The sequence below is a fragment of the Silurus aristotelis genome (assembly GCF_946808225.1).
Source record: "Silurus aristotelis genome assembly, chromosome: 25".
Taxonomy (NCBI): Eukaryota; Metazoa; Chordata; class Actinopteri; order Siluriformes; family Siluridae; genus Silurus; species Silurus aristotelis.
In genome coordinates, this window is record NC_139598.1 from 11,755,329 (window position 1) to 11,778,326 (window position 22,998).

General features: G+C 36.4%; 2 protein-coding genes across 7 annotated transcripts; both read left to right on the forward strand.

Moving 5' to 3' along the window:
- Positions 1-562: 562 nt before the first annotated feature.
- Positions 563-12,629, forward strand: hus1 (HUS1 checkpoint clamp component). 3 transcript variants are annotated; one of them, XM_083530045.1, is made up of 8 exons: positions 563-760; positions 1,999-2,126; positions 2,689-2,865; positions 3,389-3,496; positions 5,403-5,477; positions 6,253-6,352; positions 9,304-9,426; positions 12,254-12,629. In XM_083530045.1, the coding sequence occupies exons 1-8, from the start codon at positions 709-711 to the stop codon at positions 12,334-12,336; spliced, it is 846 nt and encodes a 281-aa protein (XP_083386171.1). In that variant the 5' UTR covers positions 563-708; the 3' UTR covers positions 12,337-12,629. The 3 variants fall into 3 exon arrangements, with proteins under 3 accessions (XP_083386171.1, XP_083386173.1, XP_083386172.1); XM_083530046.1 differs by having other exon boundaries at positions 564-764; XM_083530047.1 differs by lacking the exon at positions 3,389-3,496.
- A 3,093-nt stretch (positions 12,630-15,722) lies between these two features.
- On the forward strand, positions 15,723-22,465 carry pdp1 (pyruvate dehydrogenase phosphatase catalytic subunit 1). Of its 4 annotated transcripts, none has more exons than XM_083529964.1 (2): positions 15,723-15,798; positions 19,141-22,465. In XM_083529964.1, the coding sequence occupies exon 2, from the start codon at positions 19,173-19,175 to the stop codon at positions 20,736-20,738; it is 1,566 nt and encodes a 521-aa protein (XP_083386090.1). In that variant the 5' UTR covers positions 15,723-15,798; positions 19,141-19,172; the 3' UTR covers positions 20,739-22,465. The 4 variants fall into 4 exon arrangements, with proteins under 4 accessions (XP_083386090.1, XP_083386089.1, XP_083386091.1 ...); XM_083529963.1 differs by lacking the exon at positions 15,723-15,798 and adding an exon at positions 16,353-16,509; XM_083529965.1 differs by lacking the exon at positions 15,723-15,798 and adding an exon at positions 16,378-16,484.
- Positions 22,466-22,998: the final 533 nt, after the last annotated feature.

Sequence of the window (22,998 nt, forward strand, 5' to 3'; positions counted from 1 at the left end):
TAAGTATCTTGTTCTGTCAAATTACTCCACTTAGATTTTACTTACATTAAATTATATAAAAAGGGAAGCAAACAACAGAACATTTTTATTTTATGTCTACATAACTTTTCATTCCAAAATACAAACAAGTGAAGAAACAAGTTTAAAACAAGTTTGCCAATGTTTTTTTTTTTTTTTTTTTCACATTTTAAAAAGAAGAATCAACCTTTCCAAGGTAAACAAAAAAAAGTACTTGCTGGACAAAATGGAAAGTGTTTTTTAAACTTGTAATATTTTATTGCAGGGCATAAATTAGTCCAAAAAGAAGACAGGAGGCAGGTTGTCCAGTTCCATCACTTCCTTTTCAAAATTATGCACAGTCAGGAAGGGTTTGTGGGGAAAAATATTTTCTAGGCCAACTATGATTACTGCTAATGGTCTTAATGAAATGATCTAACTGTATAGTGTAGCGTACTGTTTGTGGATTTAGAGAAAGCGTACGACAGGGTGCCGAGAGAGGAGTTCTGGTATTGTATGACGAAGTATCTCATGTAGAGGCGGAACCTTTAGAAGCCCTTTGTTTCTACACGGGGCATTAATTTGGGTGCATTCGCCGCGCGCGTTGATATGTGTATTATACATTGACTATTGATATTCATGAGTTTATTTAAAGTAATTTAAAAGCAAATAAAGTGATCGCTCTGTCAGAGTTCAGCACCCGAAGTGACAATGAAGTTCAGAGCAAAGATAAATGACGTTGGATGTCTTAATCATTTCACACGTAGGTACATAGTTAACAATAGATGTTATACGAAAAGCTGTTGTTTTCTGTATTCGATATTCACATTTGATCATAACATGTTAACATGCGATGTTTTACACTTGATGTCAACATTTCGGCTCGTCAATTAAAAAATTAACAGTCTCTAATCTAATTTCTAATGTGCTTAAAATAATTTTTATAAGTAAGTGATGCTGTGTTCATAATAAACCAATTGCATTTAGTCTAAATCACTTTTTATTAAGATCAGCTCATTTTCTTCACATCATCCTGGCTTCATCCGGGTATTAATCAATGTTGAACATATTACAGGTACCAAAACCAAATAGAGAAAATGAAGTACTATAGTGACAACAACCAAGAACAGGACATCCCTCCAAACATTATAAAATAACGAGAAAAAAATTACCACTGAGTCTACTAAGGGACATTAAAAGAGTTGCAGGATAATCTGACAAGTACTGATTATTATTATTTTTTTTTTTACTTAAAATTTTTCACATGTCTGGGCTGTGATGGAGGGTGACTACAAAAGGCCCTTTTTTTCTTTCTTTCTTTCTTTCTTTCTTTCTTTCTTTCTTTCTTTCTTTCTTTCTTTCTTTCTTTTTCTTTTTTTTAACAAAAACTAAGTCACTATAAACCATGCAGCAAAATATGTTATGATCTGAGGAGGCCAATAAAAAAAGTGAAACATTTACAGCACAAAAAAGACCAATCCCCTATGGTTCTACATGGTGGAGACCAGCACCATGCTTGTGGACCACTTTTTCAGCCAAATTTGGGATTACAGTTGTTGTCTCCTGATATAATTTAACACAATTTATTTGTTCACCTCATACTCTGATGTATTACAGATGCTTAAATATGTACTCAAGTACGGTAAAAAAAAAAAGGAAATGCTTTATTATCATTTATCACTGCTGAATAGCATCTTTCAGCATGACAGTGACTAAAATCAACAAAGGAAAGGCTTAACTTAAAGGTCATATTTTTTAAAAGATCTAGCCAGAGCCCAGACCACCAGTAGGTGCCCTAACTAAGTGATGAATCTAATGAATGTTTTTGCATAAATGAGTTGGAAAATAATTGCCAATTATTGGCGAATGGTGGAATAAAATCAAAAGCCATGTGTACATGTGTATTCAATTAAATAATGTACATATTGTAAATACACATTGTAATTTTTTCTACTTCAAATAAAAAATTTAAAGGTTTAACGGCGATCATTGTGTCTTCAGGTGTGGTGAATACTATTACAAAACTTACAAAGACTTGTGTTGTACGTCTTACTGTCGACAACATTTTCTTCATCCTTTCTGGGAAAGTTGCCAATGGAGGAGTCAGTATGTGGTGTGAGTTACTGCAGGTAAGCCATATTTATTATTTTTGTTATGTCAGAAATAGACAAATGGCAAATTACCATCCACATGTAACGTTTTTGGTGTTATGATCATGTTGCTGGAGAGTGCTGTCTTACACATCAGTACAAACTGTGAAGGGAATAGTATTTAATTTACATAATTTTTATTCTCATCAAAATTGGTACTGATTTTGTAGTGAACCTTTGTGTAAAAGAATTGATATTTTAATTGTTACATCAGACCTGCTAAAGTTTTCACATCTGACTATGGTGGAATAAAAAAATACACCAAAATAAGTTTCTTCCAATAAAGGCAGTTAATGCAATTGACATATAAATCTCAAATTACTAACAGTTTTAAAACAACTAGAAAGAGTTTCATTGGTCAGAAGTTTCTCACAGCATAACATGGCCCCTTTTTTTTACTTTACTTTCTCATTTGTCTGTAAATATGACATAACGTGTTTAACTTTATATGATTGGTTGCCTTACAAGCAAATACTGCATGCTCAAGTCATGAGCCCTGATTAATCTTCATTTATCTTCATTTTATTTTATTCTTGCAAAGGTTAATTTTTTTGATGAATATCAACTGGAGGGTGTGTCAGAAGACGCTAATGAAATATGTTTAGAAGTAAATCCAGAGAATTTATTCAGAGCTTTAAAAACTGCACAGAATGCCAAGTCTGTCAAAATAAAACTGACAAAGAAGCACTGTCCATGCCTCACCCTCGCTGCAGAACTGGTAAGCACAACCTTTAAATATGTATCAGAATCAGAATCAGGTTTATTGACACACACAAGGAATTTGGTTCCAGCTGTTTGTGACTCTCAAAAGTACAGACATAAATAAAACCTATACATGACAAAACAGACAAGACAAAAACAGACTATACAAGACAATCAGGACAATATGAGACAGTATAGACAGTGTGAGACAGTATAGACAGAGGATTATGATTACATGTTTTATTCCTTTTTTTTTTTTTTTTTTTTTAGAAGGTTAGAAGTTTTAGTGATGTCAAATATCTTATATAACTTTTAAATTCTTAACATATGACTAAATATGCAGGCATTGTTAAATATGTCAAAAATTTGGATGTGGATTGTAATCAGTGATTTTTAATTTGTTTTAAACTACTGTTTCTATTGTTTACATGAGCAGAATCTATGCAGAATCAACTTGGATTAACACATGTGATCTACAACAATAGTGTTATTAATGCATTGTAATTATTCATCTTTATTGCTATTATCTCTCTTTCCAGCCTTCCCTCTCTTCCATTAGTCGCATTGTCACCCATGATATCCCAGTGGATGTCATTCCCAGAAGGCTTTGGCATGATTTTAAAGAGCCCAGTATGCCAGATTTTGATGTAAGTAAAATAACTCTGGTCACATATGGTGACATACCTCTGATCACTTAGTAAAAGGATATTTAAGGCACCTACAGAATAGCATATTCTGATATAGGTGCCTGATAAACGTGGATGCTCGATTGAAATTTTGCTTAGAATCTTAGAATAATTTACTCTGTCATTTACGTGTTAAATTGGATTTTGGAATTTAAAGTAAAAGGTAAGATATTAAATACAGTCCTACCATTAAGACGTACTATAATAGTGGGGTCCAAAATCATTGAAATAAATGTTTAGAATTGTGATATTGACCATGTTAACTGCTTTCTATTGAGTATCCTCACGTTTAGTCTTTTAAATTAAAGTTACTTTTGGATGTGATCTAAAAATGGATCATAAGGTTTTACACTTGTGGAGTTCATACCAGCTTAAGTGCACACTGTCAAAAATTGTCATTGTAAATTCTTTTTAAATATTTTAAAGATTCTACTTTGCGCCAAAGTCATTGTGAAAATATAATATGTAATGCAAATTGTAGTATTACATTTAAAAAAATGCTAAATAGAATGTGTGTGTGTGTGTGTGTGTGTGTGTGTGTGTGTGTGTGTGTGTGTGTGTGTGTGTACAAAGGGCAAGAATATTACAAAGTGGTGATTAGGTCAAAGCTAACTAAAGAACTGTAATCAGTTACATTCACTGTTTTCTGACTTCACTGCAGCAGTAGCACTGAAGTTGTCACCCAAACACATCTTTTCCTACATAATATATTAATAGTACACATTGTAAAGATAAACAATCAGTCTAATGCTATTTTATACGATTTAAAACAGTGAGATTGGAAATATGTTGCTAAGATTTTAGACACCGGTTAGTTTTTTTTATTTTGATGCCTAGATGGTATTTTTTATGTATCAGTATATTAGTGTTTTATATGGTTTTTTTTTTATGTTACACTGTAGAGAAACAGCCTTTATTCGTAACATATACATTAAAAGCACAGTGAAATTCTTTTCTTCCCATAACGATATCTTTTTAGGAATTTGGGGTCAGTGCACAGGGTCAGAGAAGTCTAATGGCCTGGCTCAAGGGCTCAACAGTTGCAGATTAGTGTGCTGAACCCCTGACCTTAACCACTGACCCTCCCCCATTTAACATTTTACAGTAAAAGTGTTGTTTCCTTAGTCATTCTACATTCCTCTACTGATCTTTCTGGTTTAAAGGTGAATTTGCATGTGAAATCCTGTCTTAAACACACCCACTTAGGAAAGATCTGGCAACAGTTAATTTTGATAACACAGATGCATAATCTATGGAAACATATGGTATCAGAAGTTGAATGAAGTCCAACTGCATGCAAATAAGTGGCTAAGCGGCATCTGATCTCAATATAGTACTTTATATATTAATATATCTTCAATAAATTCAGAAACAAACAGCATCATGAAGACCAAATAGCTATCCAAACACACTCCGCACAGTTTTAGAAAAATATCAGTGAGGGTACGGTTTATTGCAAAGATCCTACATTATGAACATATTTTAAAGCATCAATAAATAAATTATTCAAAAATAAACAGAATGTGCCAGAAATATTGATTTTGGTTTGAGGTTTATATAAAATATTTAATATTTTTTTAATTAAAGATGAGCTTATATTAATAATAGTTATTATTCATTAAAAGGGGTGATTGGCTGTAAACAAACAAAGAAAATAATTGATTTGCAGAAGCAGAGCCGGTTGAGTGAATCATTTTCTGGTACACACTATTAAGCACGTTTTCAAGAGCTTTTGAGTAAATCCTAAATTGTAAACCTACCTATTCTTTCATTTTTTTGTGCTGCTTTGAAGTTGTACTGCTATTTTTCCCCCTTTTTTTGCTTCCAGAAGTCTTACACTATGAAAATTATTTTTATCTGTTTTTAGGTTAGCATATATTTACCCCCTTTAAAGACTATGAAGAATGTGGTAGACAGAATGAAGAACCTCTCCAACTATTTGGTGAGTATCAGAATGATTTACTATTTAGTATAGAAGCCAATCATCATTGGGAGTTTGGCATACTGGACTCCAGAGAATAAACATTCTAACTAGTACTAATAATAACTAATAATATACCAAACTAATAAACTGTATGTAACATGTCAATAATTCTACTTACTAACCAATTTAATTAAAGACCCTGTACATATACTTGTTTAAAGCAGTTATAGAATCAGCAAGTCATGTGAATTTCACACACAACAGTCTATAGAGCATGCACAGAATGGTACAGAGAAAAATCAGTAAGTAGTAGGTTTGCTTGCAGAGACACTATGTTGAGAAATGTCAGAGGTTAATGGCCTGACTGTCTCAGCTGACAGAGAGGGTAAGGCAATTAAAATGACTCTACAAAATTGTGGTGCACAAAAAAAAAAAAAAAAAATCTCAGAATGCAAGACACATAGAAACTTAAGACTGATGGGCTTAGCAGAACCACATTGACTTACACTCCTGTCAGCCAAAACAGCAATCCACACTGGATACTGGCTCAGTGAAACAGGACAGGTCTATGATCTATGTCATGTTAGAAGACATCGCAGCATTCTGATCTTCTCTTTCCCAAATTTTTATCTTCAATACTGTGAGGTTAAAATTCTAGCTTTAGACTATTGGATATATAAATGCCAATTGAGCATCCTGTATTGTTTTTAATTAAGCTATACTAAATAGTTTTATTTTTGTTGTAAATCATCTTAGTTAAAAAGCACTACCTCTCTACTTCTTTCTGTCTCAGGTAGTAGAGGCTAACCTCAGTGGTGAAATGAATCTGAAGATTGAAACAGATCTTGTGTCTGTGACAACACACTTTAAAGATCTTGGCAATCCTCCATGGGGTGAGTTTGTTAATTAGGGTAGTTTATACATGTTTGTATATTAATTTACAATGTGGTGGGATAGCAACAGTAAGTTATTTATCTTCAGCAATAACTTGGGATCATCCTTCATCTTGTGCAATCCAAGCAAAGATTTTGTGCATTGAGTACAGTTGTCTCATACTGACCACTGGGTGTTCAGCATGGCACTTCATGGCAAAGAACTCTCTGAGGATTTGAGAATTAGAAATGTTGCTCTCCACAAAGATGGCCTTGGCTATAAAAAGACCAGTAACACTGAGATGCATACAGTGGCAAGGGTAATACAGAGGTTTTCCTAAACAGGTTCCACTCGGAACAGACCTCGCAATGGGCGATCAAAGAAGTTGAGGTCTCATTTAGTACCAAGAAAATTGTGTCTTGCCTACAGTCACGCATAGTGGCTTTAGCATAATGGTCTGGGGCTGCATGAGTGCTGCTGATACACAGGAGCTGTTATTCGTTGAGGGAAACATGGATTCCAACATGTACTGTGACATTCTGAAGCAGAACATGATGCCCTGCCTTGAGAAACAGGGCCAATCGGTAGTTTTCCAACACAAAAACCCCAAACACACTGCCAAAGATGACAACTGCCTTGCTGAAGGTGAAGGTTATGGATCTGAACGCTATTGTGCACCTGTGGGGCATCCTTATATGGAGGTTGAGAAGTGCCATGTGTCTAACATCCAGCAGCTCTGTGATGCCATTATGAAGGAGTGGAAGAGGCCAGAGGCCCAGCAACAACCTGTGCAGCTCTTGTGAATTTCATGCCCAGGTGGATGAAGGAAGTGCTAGATAACAATGGTGCTCACACAAAATATTGACACTTTGGACACAGTTTTGACATGTTCACTTAGGATGTACTCACTTTTGTTGCCAGCTATTCTGACAATAATGGTTGTATGTTGAGTTATTTTCAGAGGACACTAAAACTGTACTGCTCTACAAGCTGCACACTGACTTCTCCTAGTTTAATTTCAATAGTATTGTCACTTTAATAACTTTTACTGTGCATGTATGTACGTGTGTGTGTGTGTGTGTGTGTGTGTGTGTATATATATATATAATAACATATATAAACATATACCGGTATATATATATCCTAGTTTTTATAATGCAGGATAACAATATGTGGCACAATATGTGTAGATAATTTTGGATATATAAATTTACAGTATGGAATATGTACATTGTAATAATTATCCAGAAATGATATTGAAGGTACAGAGTGGAGCAGAACTGCAAGATGATTACTGGCAGTAGAATCAGTAAAGCATCAGTGTCCTATCGGTTTAGTGTGGAGTTCAGTAGGGTAGTACAATAATAGCACTTTTTGCCTTGTGCTACTACACCTAAATATTAGCTAAGGAACCATAGGCAGAATAAATTTTTTTTTAGAAGTACTACATATTACTTACTGTAGTGCCCCCCAGGGTTGTGTTCTGAGCCCCCTGCTTTACTCAATGTACACACATGACTGTGTGGCCACATCCAACTCCACCACCATCATCAAGTTTGCTGACGACACTGTTGTGGTGGGTCTGATCTCCTACAACGACGAGACGGCCTACCTACAGGAGGTTAAAAACCTGGAGAGATGGTGCCAGGAGAACAACCTTCTCCTGAACGTAAGCAAGACTAAGGAGTTAATCGTGGACTTCAGCACAAAGCGGGAGCGGGCATACCAACCTATAAACATCAGCGGGACCCCAGTGGAGAGAGTGGACAGTTTCCGGTACCTTGGTGTTAACATCACACAGGATCTGTCTTGGTCCTGTCACACCAACACCCTGGTGAAGAAGGCCCGGCAGCGTCTGTACCATCTGAGACGCTTAAGGGACTTTAAACTACCCTCTCAGGTGCTTAAGACTTTCTACACTTGCACCATTGAGAGCGTCCTGACGGGCAGCATCACTTCCTGGTTCGGGAACAGCACCATGCAGGACAGACGAGCCCTCCAGAGGGTGGTGCGTTCAGCTGAACGTACCATCCACACTGAGCTCCCTAACCTGCAGGACATCTATAGCACGCGGTGCAGGACCAGAGCCAGGAAGATTATGAAGGACCTCAGCCATCCCAACAATGGACTCTTTTCTCTGTTGCGTTCAGGAAAACGCTTCCGCTCCCTGAAAGCGAACACAGAGAGAATGAGGAGGAGCTTCTTCCCGCAGGCCATCCGGTGTTTAAACCAGGAAACACCCAGGATTTAGAACTGGCCCACTCTCTCCACCATCATCATCACACTTCTCTGCGCATATATTCACCTTCGCACCACGTCACTTTAAAACATATCTCACCGTTCGCACCACGACACATTAAACTCTGGACTACTTTTTATTTTATTCATACCACATGGACCATATTGCACCATATTGCACATGGACACTTTACGGACCTTTACACCACACCATACCGCACACGGACACTTTATGGACATAGATTGCCTATTGTTTACATATTGTTTACATTTTTATTTTTATTTTGTTTACATTTTTCACTACACATTGTTACTGTTTATATGTATATCTGCTCATACATTATCCTTTTATATATATATCTATATATATATATATATATATATATATATATATATATATATATATATCTTTATACCTATATTCTTTTACTTTATTTTATTTATTTATTTTATTTTATTTTAATAGTTTTTCTCATACCTTATAGTTATTTATCTGCCTCCTTTTCTTTCCCCCATCCTATTCCCTCATGCCGGACCATCGTACAAAACATTTCACTACATGTTGTACCCTGTATGTATGTGTATGTGATGAATAAAATTTGATTTAATTTGATTTGATATTATTATTATTATTATTTTTATTATTATTAATATTAATATTATTATTTTAATACAATTGACCCCAGAACAAAATAAAACAATTTATCATTGATTTTTATTTAATTTTCCACAGGCGCCTCACAGTCTCAAAGTCAGAGCCGAGATGTCGAGGCCATGGCACACGCACGAGTGGATATTCGGAAACTTCAACAATTCCTTATGGGGCAGCAGGTCAACCCAACCAAGTCCATGTGCAGTGAGTACCTTATACTTATAAGCAAATAAGCGCTGTCTGAAATTTTAGCTTGGCAAAATGTGACAGAATGATTTAGGACTGAGAACTGGTAATAATCCAGGGGTTTGGTATAACCACAAAACAGCTGAAAATGGATCTGTGGATAAAATGTATTCATCTTAACTGAAGGGGTAAAATGAGTAACTTGAAAGAGGAAAAGGTTGCGTATCATGTATAGTTAGTGTAAGTAGAGGTATAGGGAAAAAAGTGAATTGATGCAGCCACAATTTTGTCAGGAATTTCACTGTATGATTTTATCTAGTATTATTTTAATACAAAATAGAAACTATAGTACTATATAGTGTAGGCTGAAACGATTCCTCAAGTAACTCGAGTAATTAGAATACAAAAAAAATTGAGGCAAATTATTTTTCTCGATTGCTTTGTTTAGTATGTTTATCAACACACAGAGCACTGTGTTTCCCCACGGACCATTATTACTGATGCACCACCCACTAAACTTTTGAGGAACAGGATGAAAACTTTTTTTTTTTTTTACAGTAATCTGACATTAATTTTTATATTTTTATATATTTGTATATGCATTTTAATGTAATTTTTTCTAAAAAAAAAAGAAAAAAAAAAAAAGAAAAAAAGATAAACTTGTAATTTTAAGAGATCTATCTTATTTTCTTGTGTATATTTAGTATTGCTGTTTAATAAAGAAAGAGTACTTATCCTATTACTTGATTAATCATAAGAAATAATCGGTAGAACACTTGATTACTAAAATAATCAATAGCAACAGCCCTAATATAGTGTACAACTGTGAAAATGAAACAAATATAAATTTTGACAAGTCTGCAGCTTTAGTGTTTTTAGATCTTTTTGTCATATGTTACTATGGTACACTGAAATATAATAAAGCAATTTCATAAGTGTCAAAAGCTTTGATTGACACTTACATTAAGTTTAAGCAAAGAGTCAATATTTGCAGTGTTGAATCTTCTCTTTCAAGACCTCTTCACTCTGGAATGCAGTCAATCAACTTCTGGGCCACATTCTGACTGATAGCAACCCATTCTTGCATAATCAATGCTTGGAGTTTGTCAGAATTTGTGGGTTTTTGTTTGTCCACCTGCCTCTTAAGGGTTGACTACAAATTATAATTGGGGTTAAGGTCTAGGATTTTCTTAGCCATGGACCCAAAATTTCAAAGTTTTGTTCCTTGAGCCACATAGTTATCACTTTTGTCTTATGGCAAGGGGCTCCATCATTCTGGTAATGTTTCACACACATCATTGTTCTTCACCAAACCATTCTTGGGTGGTTGGGAGAAGTTGGTTTAGAAGGATGTTTTGTATATATTTTGTACCAATTGCAGTATATCAGTCTGTCACTGATTATCAATCTGTTTTTTGCTGGAGAGAAGTGACTGCTGCTCTTCTTGACACCAGACCATTATTTAAAACTCTTCGACCTCAATGTGCATGCAGATGCACTCACACCAGCTTGTTGCTATTCCTGAGCAAGCTCTCCACTGGTGATGCCCCGATCCTGCAAGTGAATCAACTGGTGCTAGTGCATGCTGGACTTCTTGGGTGCCCTGAAGCCTTCTCCCCAACAATTGAACCTCTCTTTTTGAAGTTCTTGATGATCTGATAAATGGTTGATTTGGATGCAATCTTACTAGCAGCAATATCCTTGCCTGTGAATCTCTTTTTGTGCAAAGCAATGATGACTGCACATGTTTTCTTGCAGGTAACCATGGTTAACAGAGGAAGAACAATTATTTCAAGCACCACCCTGCTTTTAAAGCTTTCCAGTTTGTTATTCTAACTCAGTCAGCATGAGAGTGATCTTCAACCTTGTCCTCGTCAACACTCTCACCTGTGTTAACGAGAGAATCACTGACATGTCAGATGGTAATTTTGTGGCAGGGTTGAAATGCAGTGGAAATGTTTTTTTTTTTTTTTTTTTATTAAGTTCATTTTCATGGCAAAGAGAGACTTTGCAAATAATTGCAATTCATCTGATGACTCTTCAGAACATTAAACCCTGGTGAAGGTGGATGAGTTAAAGTATATGGGGTCAACTGTGCAAAGTAATGAATAGTTTGTTAGAGAATTGAAGAAAAGAGTGCAGGCAGGGTGAAGTGGGTGGAGAAGAGTGGCAGGAGTGATTTGTGATGGAAGAGAATCTGCGGGAGTAAAAGGGAAAGTTTATAGGACTGGTGTGACCTGCGATGTTGTATGGATTAAAGACAGTGGCATTATCTAAAAACAGGAGGCGGAACAGGAGCTGGCAGAGCTGAAGATGCTAAGATTTTCATTGGGAGTGACGAGGATGGACAGGATTAGAAATTTATTAGGGGGGACAGCGCATGAAGGACGTTTTGGAGACAAGGTGAGGGAGGTGAGATTGAGATGGGTATATTGGTAGAAGAATGCTGAGGATGGAGCTACCAGGCAGAAGGAAAACAGGAAGGCCGAAAAGGAGGTTTATGGATGTAGTGACAGAAGACATGCAGGTAGTTGGTTTGAAAGAGGCAGATATAGAGGAGTGGTTAGAGTGGTTTTTGACTGATGATCCGCTGTGGTGACCTCTAACTAGAGCAGGCGAAACAATAAGAAGGCGACTCCTCATAACATTCTGTATTGTGTAAGAATTGTAAATTTGTGAAAATTATGAAAGTATTGATTATTAGGTGAAGGATATTAAAACATGGGTTTTCACAGGTTAAAACAGAATTTTCATTAGAATAATGTGCAATTAGTTGCATTTCTTTATGTGATAAAGCCAAACAGTGAGCATTTTCAGTGGCATTTTCACTTTCTTTTTTCTACAGATATTGTTGACAAGAGGATTATTCATTTGATCCTTCTTCAGGAAGATGTTTCCCTTCAGTACTTCATCCCAGCTGTGGTTTAGTGGTATTTTTTTTATTCAGATTTATTTTTCATACTAGTAGGATATACATTACTGATAAAAGCCTGTATCTAATGAACACAATCTGTTAAATGTTTCTCTGCAAGACAGGGTTTTGCAACAAGTACAGACGACTCGTGAATAATTTCTAGGTGAAATTAATAAGGTTTTTTTTTACATCTGCTGTATTGCTCCACACTAAACAGTTTAAAAATTTACTTTATGCAACATTTTGTATAGTATTTGATTTGATGAAAGTGTTTATTTTGCAATAGAATAAAGATCAATAAAGAAAATTATCAGTGTAAAAGCCATTTTCTAATTTGAAATTTCAGTTTAAATTGTATTTATTGCTTGGAAGAAATACTACCAGCAGGCATTGTACCATTGTTAACAGTAATACATTTTCCCTTGTCATTGTACATTTGCTTAAAATATTTAGAATTGGTAACCTTATTGCCATTTAACTAGAATTACAGAAACCATATACTGCTATACTGTATTTACAAAACATTCTAGCAGATAAAAGATATTTTTTAATGCTAATTTTATCTAGAACATGTACAGACTCCTATTCTGTTCAAGAATTCTATTCAATTCTATCAGATAACAATGCAAACAGATTTTTAAGCCAATTGTTTTGTGCATAAATATTTTTTTTTTTTCACAGATTGTATTTGTCCTGTAGGCACTGGGTTAGGGTCATGATACAGTAAGCACTGGTTCTGTAAGATTCTGTTATATGACAATTTAATGTCCAGCAAGCAATTACTGAAGTCACTTCACAATTATTAAAGAGGCTTTATAGAGTGTTTTCAGACTGCATTTATTAATGCCAGTGTTCTGTTAGGTATAATTTCAGCATAGACTAGAACATGATGCTGTTGAATAACCCTTACAAAAATGGCAAGCGTTGTAAGTGCAAAGCAGAAAATTAGGTCCAATCGATAGAATGCAAAAAAAAAGGAAAAAATAGCAATTTTGACAAGGCACAAATAGACGTCTGCTAGAGCTCAGCTCATAAAGCTGCATTTAGACAGGCCAGGTATGAAACATCTTAATGTTCTGTGACAATACATCTTCCAGTGAAAGGAGTTGTCATGGAGTCTCAACTACTAGCAAAAGCAGCAGTGAAAAACCAATGAGATCATTGATATATAGAAATTTTACAAAATACAGCATGTAGCATAATATATCAGGCATTGTATCCTTCTTATAGTGGGCATGTATCATCTCATGTTGCACTTCACACTAAACAATAGGTGTAATTATAAGGAGATCATGTACTTGGGCAGTATGAGTATAGGAAGCTCATGGTAAATCCATGGAAAATTCAAAATCATCATCATGGCAAATTCATTGAATTATGGGCTTGCATATGTCAAATATAACCAGCTTGAACAAGATACGTTTTTTTGCTTTTAAATTCCTGCACACATTCTTCCTGTCCTGCCTTCCCTGATATGAAGCTGTCTTTCATTTAGTTAGTGATGATGAAACGACCTCTGCATTTAGCCAATCACAATCCTCTCCACATTCAGAATGTGTGCTATACATACATAAATTTTTTCTATATTTTACATTTACATTATACAATTGTCTTGTGCAGAGAAAAGTTTAAATACAAAGTCAATAGCCCTATTAGTCCTAATACAACTATTGTACAAATCCATATAATGGCAAGAAACACTCAGTTAAGAAAAAAGAAAAGACAGTCCATCATTACTTTAACTATTTAGCATTACTTTAGTCACTTAAAGGTCAATCATTCTGATAATAAAAACCATTGATGCTATGATAAAACAGACACTCGGTAAGATTGTCCCAGGAAAAAAAGACCAAGAGCTACCTCTGCTGCAGGAGATAAGTTTATTAGGATTGCCAGCCTCAGAAACCACTGATTTACATAAACGTTTCTCAGAGTTGAAATAACAAACATATTCCAACATCCACTGTTCGGAGGAGACTATGTGAGTCAGCCCTTCATGGTCGAATGATGGCAAAGAAACCATTACTTTGATAGAACAACAAGAAAAAGAGACTTGCTTAGGCCAAGAAACACAAGGAATCGACATTAGATCACTGAAAAACTGTCCTTTTGTCTGAGATGTCCAAATGTAAGTTTTTGGTTGCTGGATTGGGGGTGCTTTGCTGGTGACACTGTTGGTGATTTAGTCAAAATTGAGGACACACTTAACTATCATTGCTACCACAGCATTTTGCAGCAACATGCCAACCCATCTATTTTGCACTTTGCGGAATTAATTTGTTTTCCAACAGGACAATAAATTCAAACATGCCTCTAGGTTATGTAAGAGCAGAAGAGGAGTGATGTATTTCTGCATCAGATGATCGGGCCTCTACAATCTGAACAAACTACACAAACTTATATAAAAATGCTTTGAGATGGTTTGGGATGAGTTGGACCCAAGAGTAAAGAAAAAGCAGCCAACAAACACTAAACACACCCTCAAGATTGTTGGAAATCAATTCAACTACCTCTATAGAGTGTGAAAAACTGTCACCAAAGCAAAAGGTGGGTTATTTATATATGTTTTTCTTCACTACATAATTGCATACATGTTCTTTCATAGTTTAGATGTCATTGGTATTAATGCACAATATTCAAAAGAATATTAAAGAAATAAATCACTGAATTAAAAAGGGGGCTCAAAAGTTTTAACTGGTTCTGAATACCCATGCTTCTGAATACATTTATTATGAATAAACGAGATTTTGTCAACAGGACAATTTCTTCTCTCTTTTCTCTTCCGAGTATCTAAGGAAATAAGTAGCAGGTGTAGAGAATCTTCGATGGAAAACCTGACACCAGGCTGTCCATGTGGCTACTCGATCTGTATATATATATATATATATATATATATATATATATATATATATATATATATATATATATATATATATATATATATATATATATATATATATATATGAAAAGAACCAATAATAAATAGCTATTTTCAGTACGGATTGCTCAGTTTCGACACAGTTCACAGAGGAAGTAGATCCATTTGAGCACATGCGCAGTACAAATCGTGTTTCCGGTACAGATCGAGTAGTGACGGTGGCTACACGATCCGTACCGGAAACACTGTTTTTACTGCGCATGTGCGCAAATGTGTCTACTTCACCAGAAATGTGTATTTATATTAAGAGAATCACTAGTAAAGAACTATTCCCAGTACAGACCGGGTAGTGTCAACCAGTACAGTATTATAAATAGACGTAACTGTTGTAAATGCTTTCAGATATGAAAACAGTGTACATCATTTTTCAAACATTCTCTGTTTGGTTTGTTGCTAAGGTAACCAGGGAGGGTATTAATATAATACAGTGTTCAATCCACTGTGACCGCCATAAAACATAACAACAACAAAACATCCACTGTGACTAATTTATGAGATTCACCGATCGGCAGAACAAGAACCAAAGAGCGCGCGCGGGGTAAGAACATACCTTATTATTTCATACGGTTTGAAATGTTTAAGTTTGTAGTCATGTTGCGGTGGAAAAGTGTGTATTGAATGATCCATCTAATTCAAGTGTGTGGTCACGGTTAAACAAGAAGATGCGTGCAATTAAATGCTGGCTAACGTTTTTTTTTTTTTTATCTAATTCATATTAAAATATTTATTTCACCACGTGTTGTTGGTTTTAGATAAAAGTAGATATTCTCGAGTTTTTAGTCAGTATCCAGCCTTCACTGCCATAATCCAAGCGATCATGCTGTTTTGTGTTTTCGAAAATTTGAACACTAATTTCCGACAGCAAGTTAGTTCCTGGTCTGAGAGAGCACAAACAAAATGGTCCCAGATTTAATATTGACATTTTTTAATTGCAGGGATAAATATACACTCGCAATATTATTGTGTATAAGCCATTGTGTATCAAAGACGTCACTTCCTTGCATGAACGACTGACCGTTGTCTATAAACACGCGTTCTGTTCTGTAATAAAAAACACTCGGTCACACCCTATAAAAGTTGGCAACCTCCCACATCAGGCATGCAGGCTAGCCGAAGCGAATGATTGACGTAGATTCTAGCCAAACGTTTTCTACTCCAATCGCTGTGATCCGCCTACTTCCGGTTTGTGGAGAGCCCGGAGTCGATCGAGTGGCCAGTGCTGAGGTAAATCCGAACTGGCGGGCTTCAGGTGGGTTGGTATATGGATTTTGTAATGGGTTTTTTTTGAGAACCTCCAAAACATTGTGAGGGGAAAAACTTTAGGAAGGTACAGATTGTCTCAGTGTCGGTGAATGCGTTGTTGGACGACCGAGTAGTGCAGGAAGATTGGGTTTTTATCGTTGAGCTCTGAGTGGGTTTAACCCTGAGTGTGTGGGTAGCTGACAGTCGCTATGCAGCTCTTCAGCTAGTAAAAGCGCTGCCTAGAGCATTATATATTGAGAAGGTGTTTGAGAATAAACTATGCATTCAAGGCGATGTCATTATAAATGTAAGGGTTAAAATAAATCATATGTGGGCAGGTTAAATCTGTTATCTGTCTGGTACTAGTATTTGCAGCAGGATCTGACTTCGGCTAGCTGTTGATGCTTGATGTTGACTAGCTCTAATATTATAGATTTTATGTTAGTACTTGGTTTGCTTTTTACGAAACGAATTTCAACTTCTTCTCTTTATCCACATTTTTAACTTTCTAACAAGCTGACTTAGTAAATAATTCAGGAGTTAATGAAAGTCAAACTACATCTACTGAATGCTGTATTTATTATTTCCAGCCTGCCCTCATGATTCCCTTTTATCGTGTTTTTGATTTGGCTCTTTATTCCCCATTGACTTTTCAGACACACTGTACAGATTTCCATGCAAAAGAAACCCATGCAACAGCAATAAAAAAAAAGAACAGTATGTGTTTTATGTAATAGTGCATGTGTGGAGAGGTATTTATAGACGAGTCCATCCAAGGTCAAGATGTCAGGAGTCTGGGGGAGCGATTCTAAAAATATCTCAATAGCTGCTCCCTCGACAAGCTTGGTAACATGATCTTAAATGCATACTTGGTGACCTTGAGAGTTTAGAAATACTGAGCAAAGTTTTCAAATAGATTTGATTTGTACAGTAATGTGATTCTGTTGAAATCCTAGATTTGACTTTGACATTGTTGAATTGTTTAACCGGATTGGTTATAACGTGTTTCTGTCAGCTCAGAAATACTTCAATACTTCACTGTAATTCGTGTGAAAGGTTTGCAATAAAGTTCTGAATCAGACCGTTTCTATAGCAAGGAGAATCAACAGTTAATTTAGAGATTATGATGGCTGAGTTGCATTGTCTGATTTTTGCAAGTGCTTTTTTACATTAATCGCCGTGGTTACGTGCCAAAACCCCCGAGATAAACGGCAAACCGCGATAAACGAAAGCCACCCCAAAAATGCTATTTCAGGTATACAGTACTGTACTGTATTAACGTTTTACTTCATTTTTCAATTCATTTTTTTTAAATTAAACTCTATAAAAACAATTCCCTATAAGTTTTCTGGTCTAACGTGCTATCAGCGAGAGACTGGGAAACTCAGCTAAACAAATTAGTTATGTGGCAAAGGCAATTCCGCGATAAACTGTGATTCGAACCGCGGTAAAACAGCGGATTACTGTACTTACATTTTTAAAAAGTTCAATTATGGAGGTGCTTTTTCTGAGATGATGTTTAGCTATGGACTGAGTTTCTGGAGTCTGCTCTTTGTAACTGTATAGTAAGTGCCATTGGAGAGTTCAGGACTTTACACCTCCTCAGTTTGGTAACATTGAGTTTTTTGTCTGGTGAGACTTTACTAGCAGCGACTAATAAGTTGCAAAATGGTGAGGAATAATCATAACTGTAAAGTGAATGTCATTTGTTATCAAAGAAGAAATGGCAATTGTTAGCAAACTGCAGTGCTTAAAGAAGAATTAAACATTTTGGGATGTCCTGTTTAAGGAAAATAATCTGTTCTGGATGTCTAACATAATGTCAATGGGACAATGTTGGAGGGTAGCCACAAATAAAGATGGTCTGTCTCCAAAACACATCAAGGCAAAACCAAAAACAGGAACAGATCAATCAACTTTAGTCTACTGGAATTGAATTAGTGATCGGTCTTTAATGTGACTCAAAAGAACAATCAGTCTCAGAGTTATTTTGTTCATTTTCTAATAGCATAAGCAAAGCATAGCAAAATCTCTGTAGGTTATGTACAGAAAACAGAATTAATTCGTTTACCTCTCGACTCATCTAGTCTGATTCTTAGTTCTTTAATCACGTGACTCTGATATGCGCTATGCAGTGCATTACACAGAAAACAGAATTGAGTAGTTGATTAGTCTTAGTCTGATTTTCATTAGTCTTTGTCATGTGAATGCTATATATGCTTTAAAGATAATTAAAGGAACAAAATGAACTAAATCACTCAAAAACCCATTCATTTATATTGATGAATGCGATTCAAAGAACCAAGTCACTAAAAATATCAAATCTTCCCATCAGTATTTTAAAAGTAAGGTTTTTAAAAGGTGGAATTGCAGCAAAAGAAAATATAAGCACATTTGTTAGAGGCAAATTCAGATTGGTCGATTTCAAGCATTTTTTTAAACAGAAAATGCCTGTGGTGTCTGGCAGACTTTTATTTATTTATTTATTTTCTTATTGCAGTATTCTTTCTGTTGTGCTAACATTTTTGCAATGCTTTGATTATTGCCATAGGCTACACAAATAAAACTGTGTTGCATGGTTTTTGTTTTATTTATTTATTTATTTATTTTATACTTTTGCATCCTTTTCTCACTGCAGGTCCATTGACAAGTGTGTAAGGCGGAATTCTCATGGCTGCAACCTCCCAGCTGTTTCGGATAATCCATGGCGGGAGGTTTGGTCGTACTTGGGTGCCATCCGTTTTGTGCCAGACTTTCTTTCAAGGCCATCCTCCATGCAGAAGTGTCTACCAAGCAAAAGCACCGTTACATCCAATTCAGCTCCTTTTACGGAGCTATAGGACATCAGCAGCACGGCTCACCTACTACCTCACACCACCTCAGGTCAACAGCATCCTGAAGGCCAATGAATACAGCTTCAAAGTGCCTGAGTTTGATGGCAAAAACCTCAGTTCCGTCATGGGGTTTGATAGTAATCAACTTCCAGCCAATGCACCTATTGAGGACCGGCGCAGTGCAGCAACATGTTTGCAAACACGTGGCATGCTCTATGGTGTCTTTGATGGGCATGCTGGCTGTGCTTGTGCCCAGGCATTGAGCGAGAGGCTCTTCTACTACATAGCGGTGGGCATGTTGCCACACGAGACACTTGCTGAACTGGAGAACGCTGTGGAGAGTGGCCGGCCCCTTCAGCCGATCCTGCAGTGGCACAAGCATCCAAATGACTACTTCAGTCGCGAGGCATCTCGCCTCTATTTCAATAGCCTGCGCACATACTGGCAAGAGCTGCTGGACCTAAGCACACCTGGAGAACAACCTGAGATTTCCGAGGTGCTGGCAAGTGCTTTCAAACGCCTGGACAGTGACATCTCTTTGGAAGCACAGGTGGGGGATGCCAACGCCTTTTTGCATTATTGGGTGTTACGTGTGGCGTTCTCAGGTGCAACATCCTGCGTGGCACACATAGACGGTGCTAATTTGCATGTGGCAAATGCGGGTGATGGCCGTGCTGTTCTGGGTGTGCAGGAGCCCGATGGCTCGTTCTCCGCGCTGACCCTGTCCAATGACCACAATGCACAGAATGAGGCGGAGATTCAACGTGTACGTGCTGAGCACCCACAGTCTGAAGCCAAGACAGTGGTGAGGCAGGACAGGCTGCTTGGTCTTCTCATGCCTTTTCGGGCGTTTGGTGATGTCAAGTTTAAGTGGAGTGTTGAACTGCAGCGGCGTGTGCTTGAGTCTGGCCCAGACCAACTTCATGAGAACGAGCATGCAAAGTTTGTGCCACCCAACTACCACACACCACCGTACCTGACGGCTGAACCTGAGGTGACATATCACCGGCTGCGGCCACAAGACCGCTTCCTGGTGCTTGGTTCAGATGGATTGTGGGAGACACTGCACCGGCAGGAGGTGGTCCGTATCATTGGAGAGCACCTGATTGGAGTGCATCAGCAGCAACCTATCAGTGTGGGTGGCTACAGGGTCACACTGGGCCAAATGCAGGGGCTACTACAGGAGAGGAAGGCACGGGTCTCCAACACGTTTCAAGACCAAAATGCAGCCACACACCTAATCCGCCATGCTGTGGGCAATAATGAATTTGGCATGGTGGATCACGAGAGGCTGTCTAAGATGCTCAGCTTGCCAGAGGAGCTGGCACGCATGTACAGAGATGATATCACCATTATTATAGTGCAATTTAATCCACAAGTAATAGAAGCTCAGCAGAACTGAATGTACTCTTTATTTTTTTCTGTTACACTGCTTTTGCAAACACTCACAAATAGGCAGGAGTGCTAACATATTGTGCTGTATTATCATATTTGTATTATTGGATTATGATGCGTAGTCACTATTCTGTCTGCAGTTGTCTTAGTTCAGCAGTGTAGTGAGGGAAAATGAAAAGCTGAAGAGTGAAAAAACAATTTGGGTTAAACCTTGAAATGTCTAAAGATGGTTTGTTGCCAGGTTGCATAGCTAAGGTACAGTGTGTATGCTGTTTAAATGAAATTACGTTTTTATTATTCATGCTGCTTCCCAAAGACTTGACCATTGAAGCCCAACACTGAGGAGAGTGTTGGCATTTCAGTATTGGTTACCGCAGCTTTGAAGTAGCTGCCAAAGTTTCCGTTAATGACGGTTATTATACATTTTGTATACGTAGCTGTGAAAAATATGTAGAATCTCATAGCAAACCTTTTAAAGACCCCAAATTGTCAACTCAAGTACATTTTCTAACTTGCCCATATATATATATAATAATATTCCTGTGACCACACAAAGCTGTGTATAAGACACAAGAATTTTTTGCTGCATCCCTGCATTGAGAGGGATAAGGGCTAATTGTATTTAATCAGCCACTCAGATAATCACTAGTAAAATCATGAATGTAGTCATCATGATGGACATGTTGCAGATTGTTTGTGTTAAACGTATCTCTATATCGTTTGTTAATAATAATCTGAATCCCTGTTTTGCAAACCAATGACCAAAAATGCAGGATTTTGTTAATGCCTGTGTTTATTTCTAGCCTTATTTTTATTACTAGTTTATTACATGTGTGTCTGGTGTTTGTTGTAGTGTTTAGTAGAATTCTTCATTTTATGGCCTGTTTCATTGCGGGATTTCGTGTATAGTTAGTTACTGATGATGATGAAGTGAAAGAGAATTATGTTTGTGTATGAATGCATGGCTCTAGATACCCCCTGTGTGTCTATGCCATTGTGGTCAATTATGTAATGAAATATATTGTTTTAAAGACTGGACCTTTTTAGGTCTCCCTCCACACAGCCTTCAAACGAGAATCAGGTCACCGGAGAGTTTATTTGCACGGCAGACAGACTGTACTTCATTTTACGCTTATTGCGTTAGTTGTGAAAACAACAAACTCATTTCAGTCCATTAGGTGTTACAGTTTCACTGGTTTGCAGTGGGTCAGAATGAATGTAGCTTTTATTTCTGGTTGATCGCATCGAACTCACTAAATACAAATGTAAACAGCTTTTCATGAACAGCTGCATGTTACTGACATTTAAAAATGCAATGCTTTATATATTTTTTTTCTAACACATGGCCAAGTTTAAGAATTGTATTTGAAGGTAGATGGGAACATCTGTAAAAATGTACACGTATTAAAATTATTAAAGCCATCAAGACCTTTCTGTGAATTTAGTGAAGAGGCTGTAGAAATATTTTTGTTCTTAAAAATACTGCATAAAATGACCCCTTTCTTTTCTCGGTCATTTGATATTAAAGTGTATATATATATAAGATATACATATTTAACTTGACACGTTTGTCTGCAGCACTGCTTGTCTAGTATCTAATAATCATTTATTTGACAATGCATTGAAGCATTAAATATCCACATGTAACAGGTATATTTATAACATACTTGTATAAATATGGGAATGCTGGTATTTTGTATTTAAATATTTGAATAAAAGATTTTACTAAGCTTCTTTGGACTGTATAGTGTTATTTAATGGGCCATGATTGCATTGACAGTTCTTTTTTTATTAAATGTATATTTTAGCTGATAAGCTAAAGCAAAAAAAAATGCGATTTACTAATTTCTTTCTACTATTGAAGAGTGTTGTAGTGTAAAAACCAGGGTTTTTTCTTCTACTTTTAACTGTCCAGTTTTTGCTGAGATTAAATTCCAGGTAAACTCTAGAGGAATTTATTCAAGCTGGTCTGTCTGGCACAAACCATGCAATGATTTTTGTTAGATATTTGTTAGATGTGAGAAACCTGAAGTTTTTGTCCTCTGTCTTCTGCCTCTAAATGATTGGGGATATGGAAATTGGATAAAAGTGTTTTTCATCCCATAAACTTAATACCACTTACTATTTTTAATATTGCTCATTCCTTAAGGTGTAGAGTCTGAAGGCATAACTAAGGATCCATAGAATATTACATATAAAATGGCATACATTTATATGGGACATGACTAAACACAAAATAAGGCTCTTATAATTATTATATTTAAGTA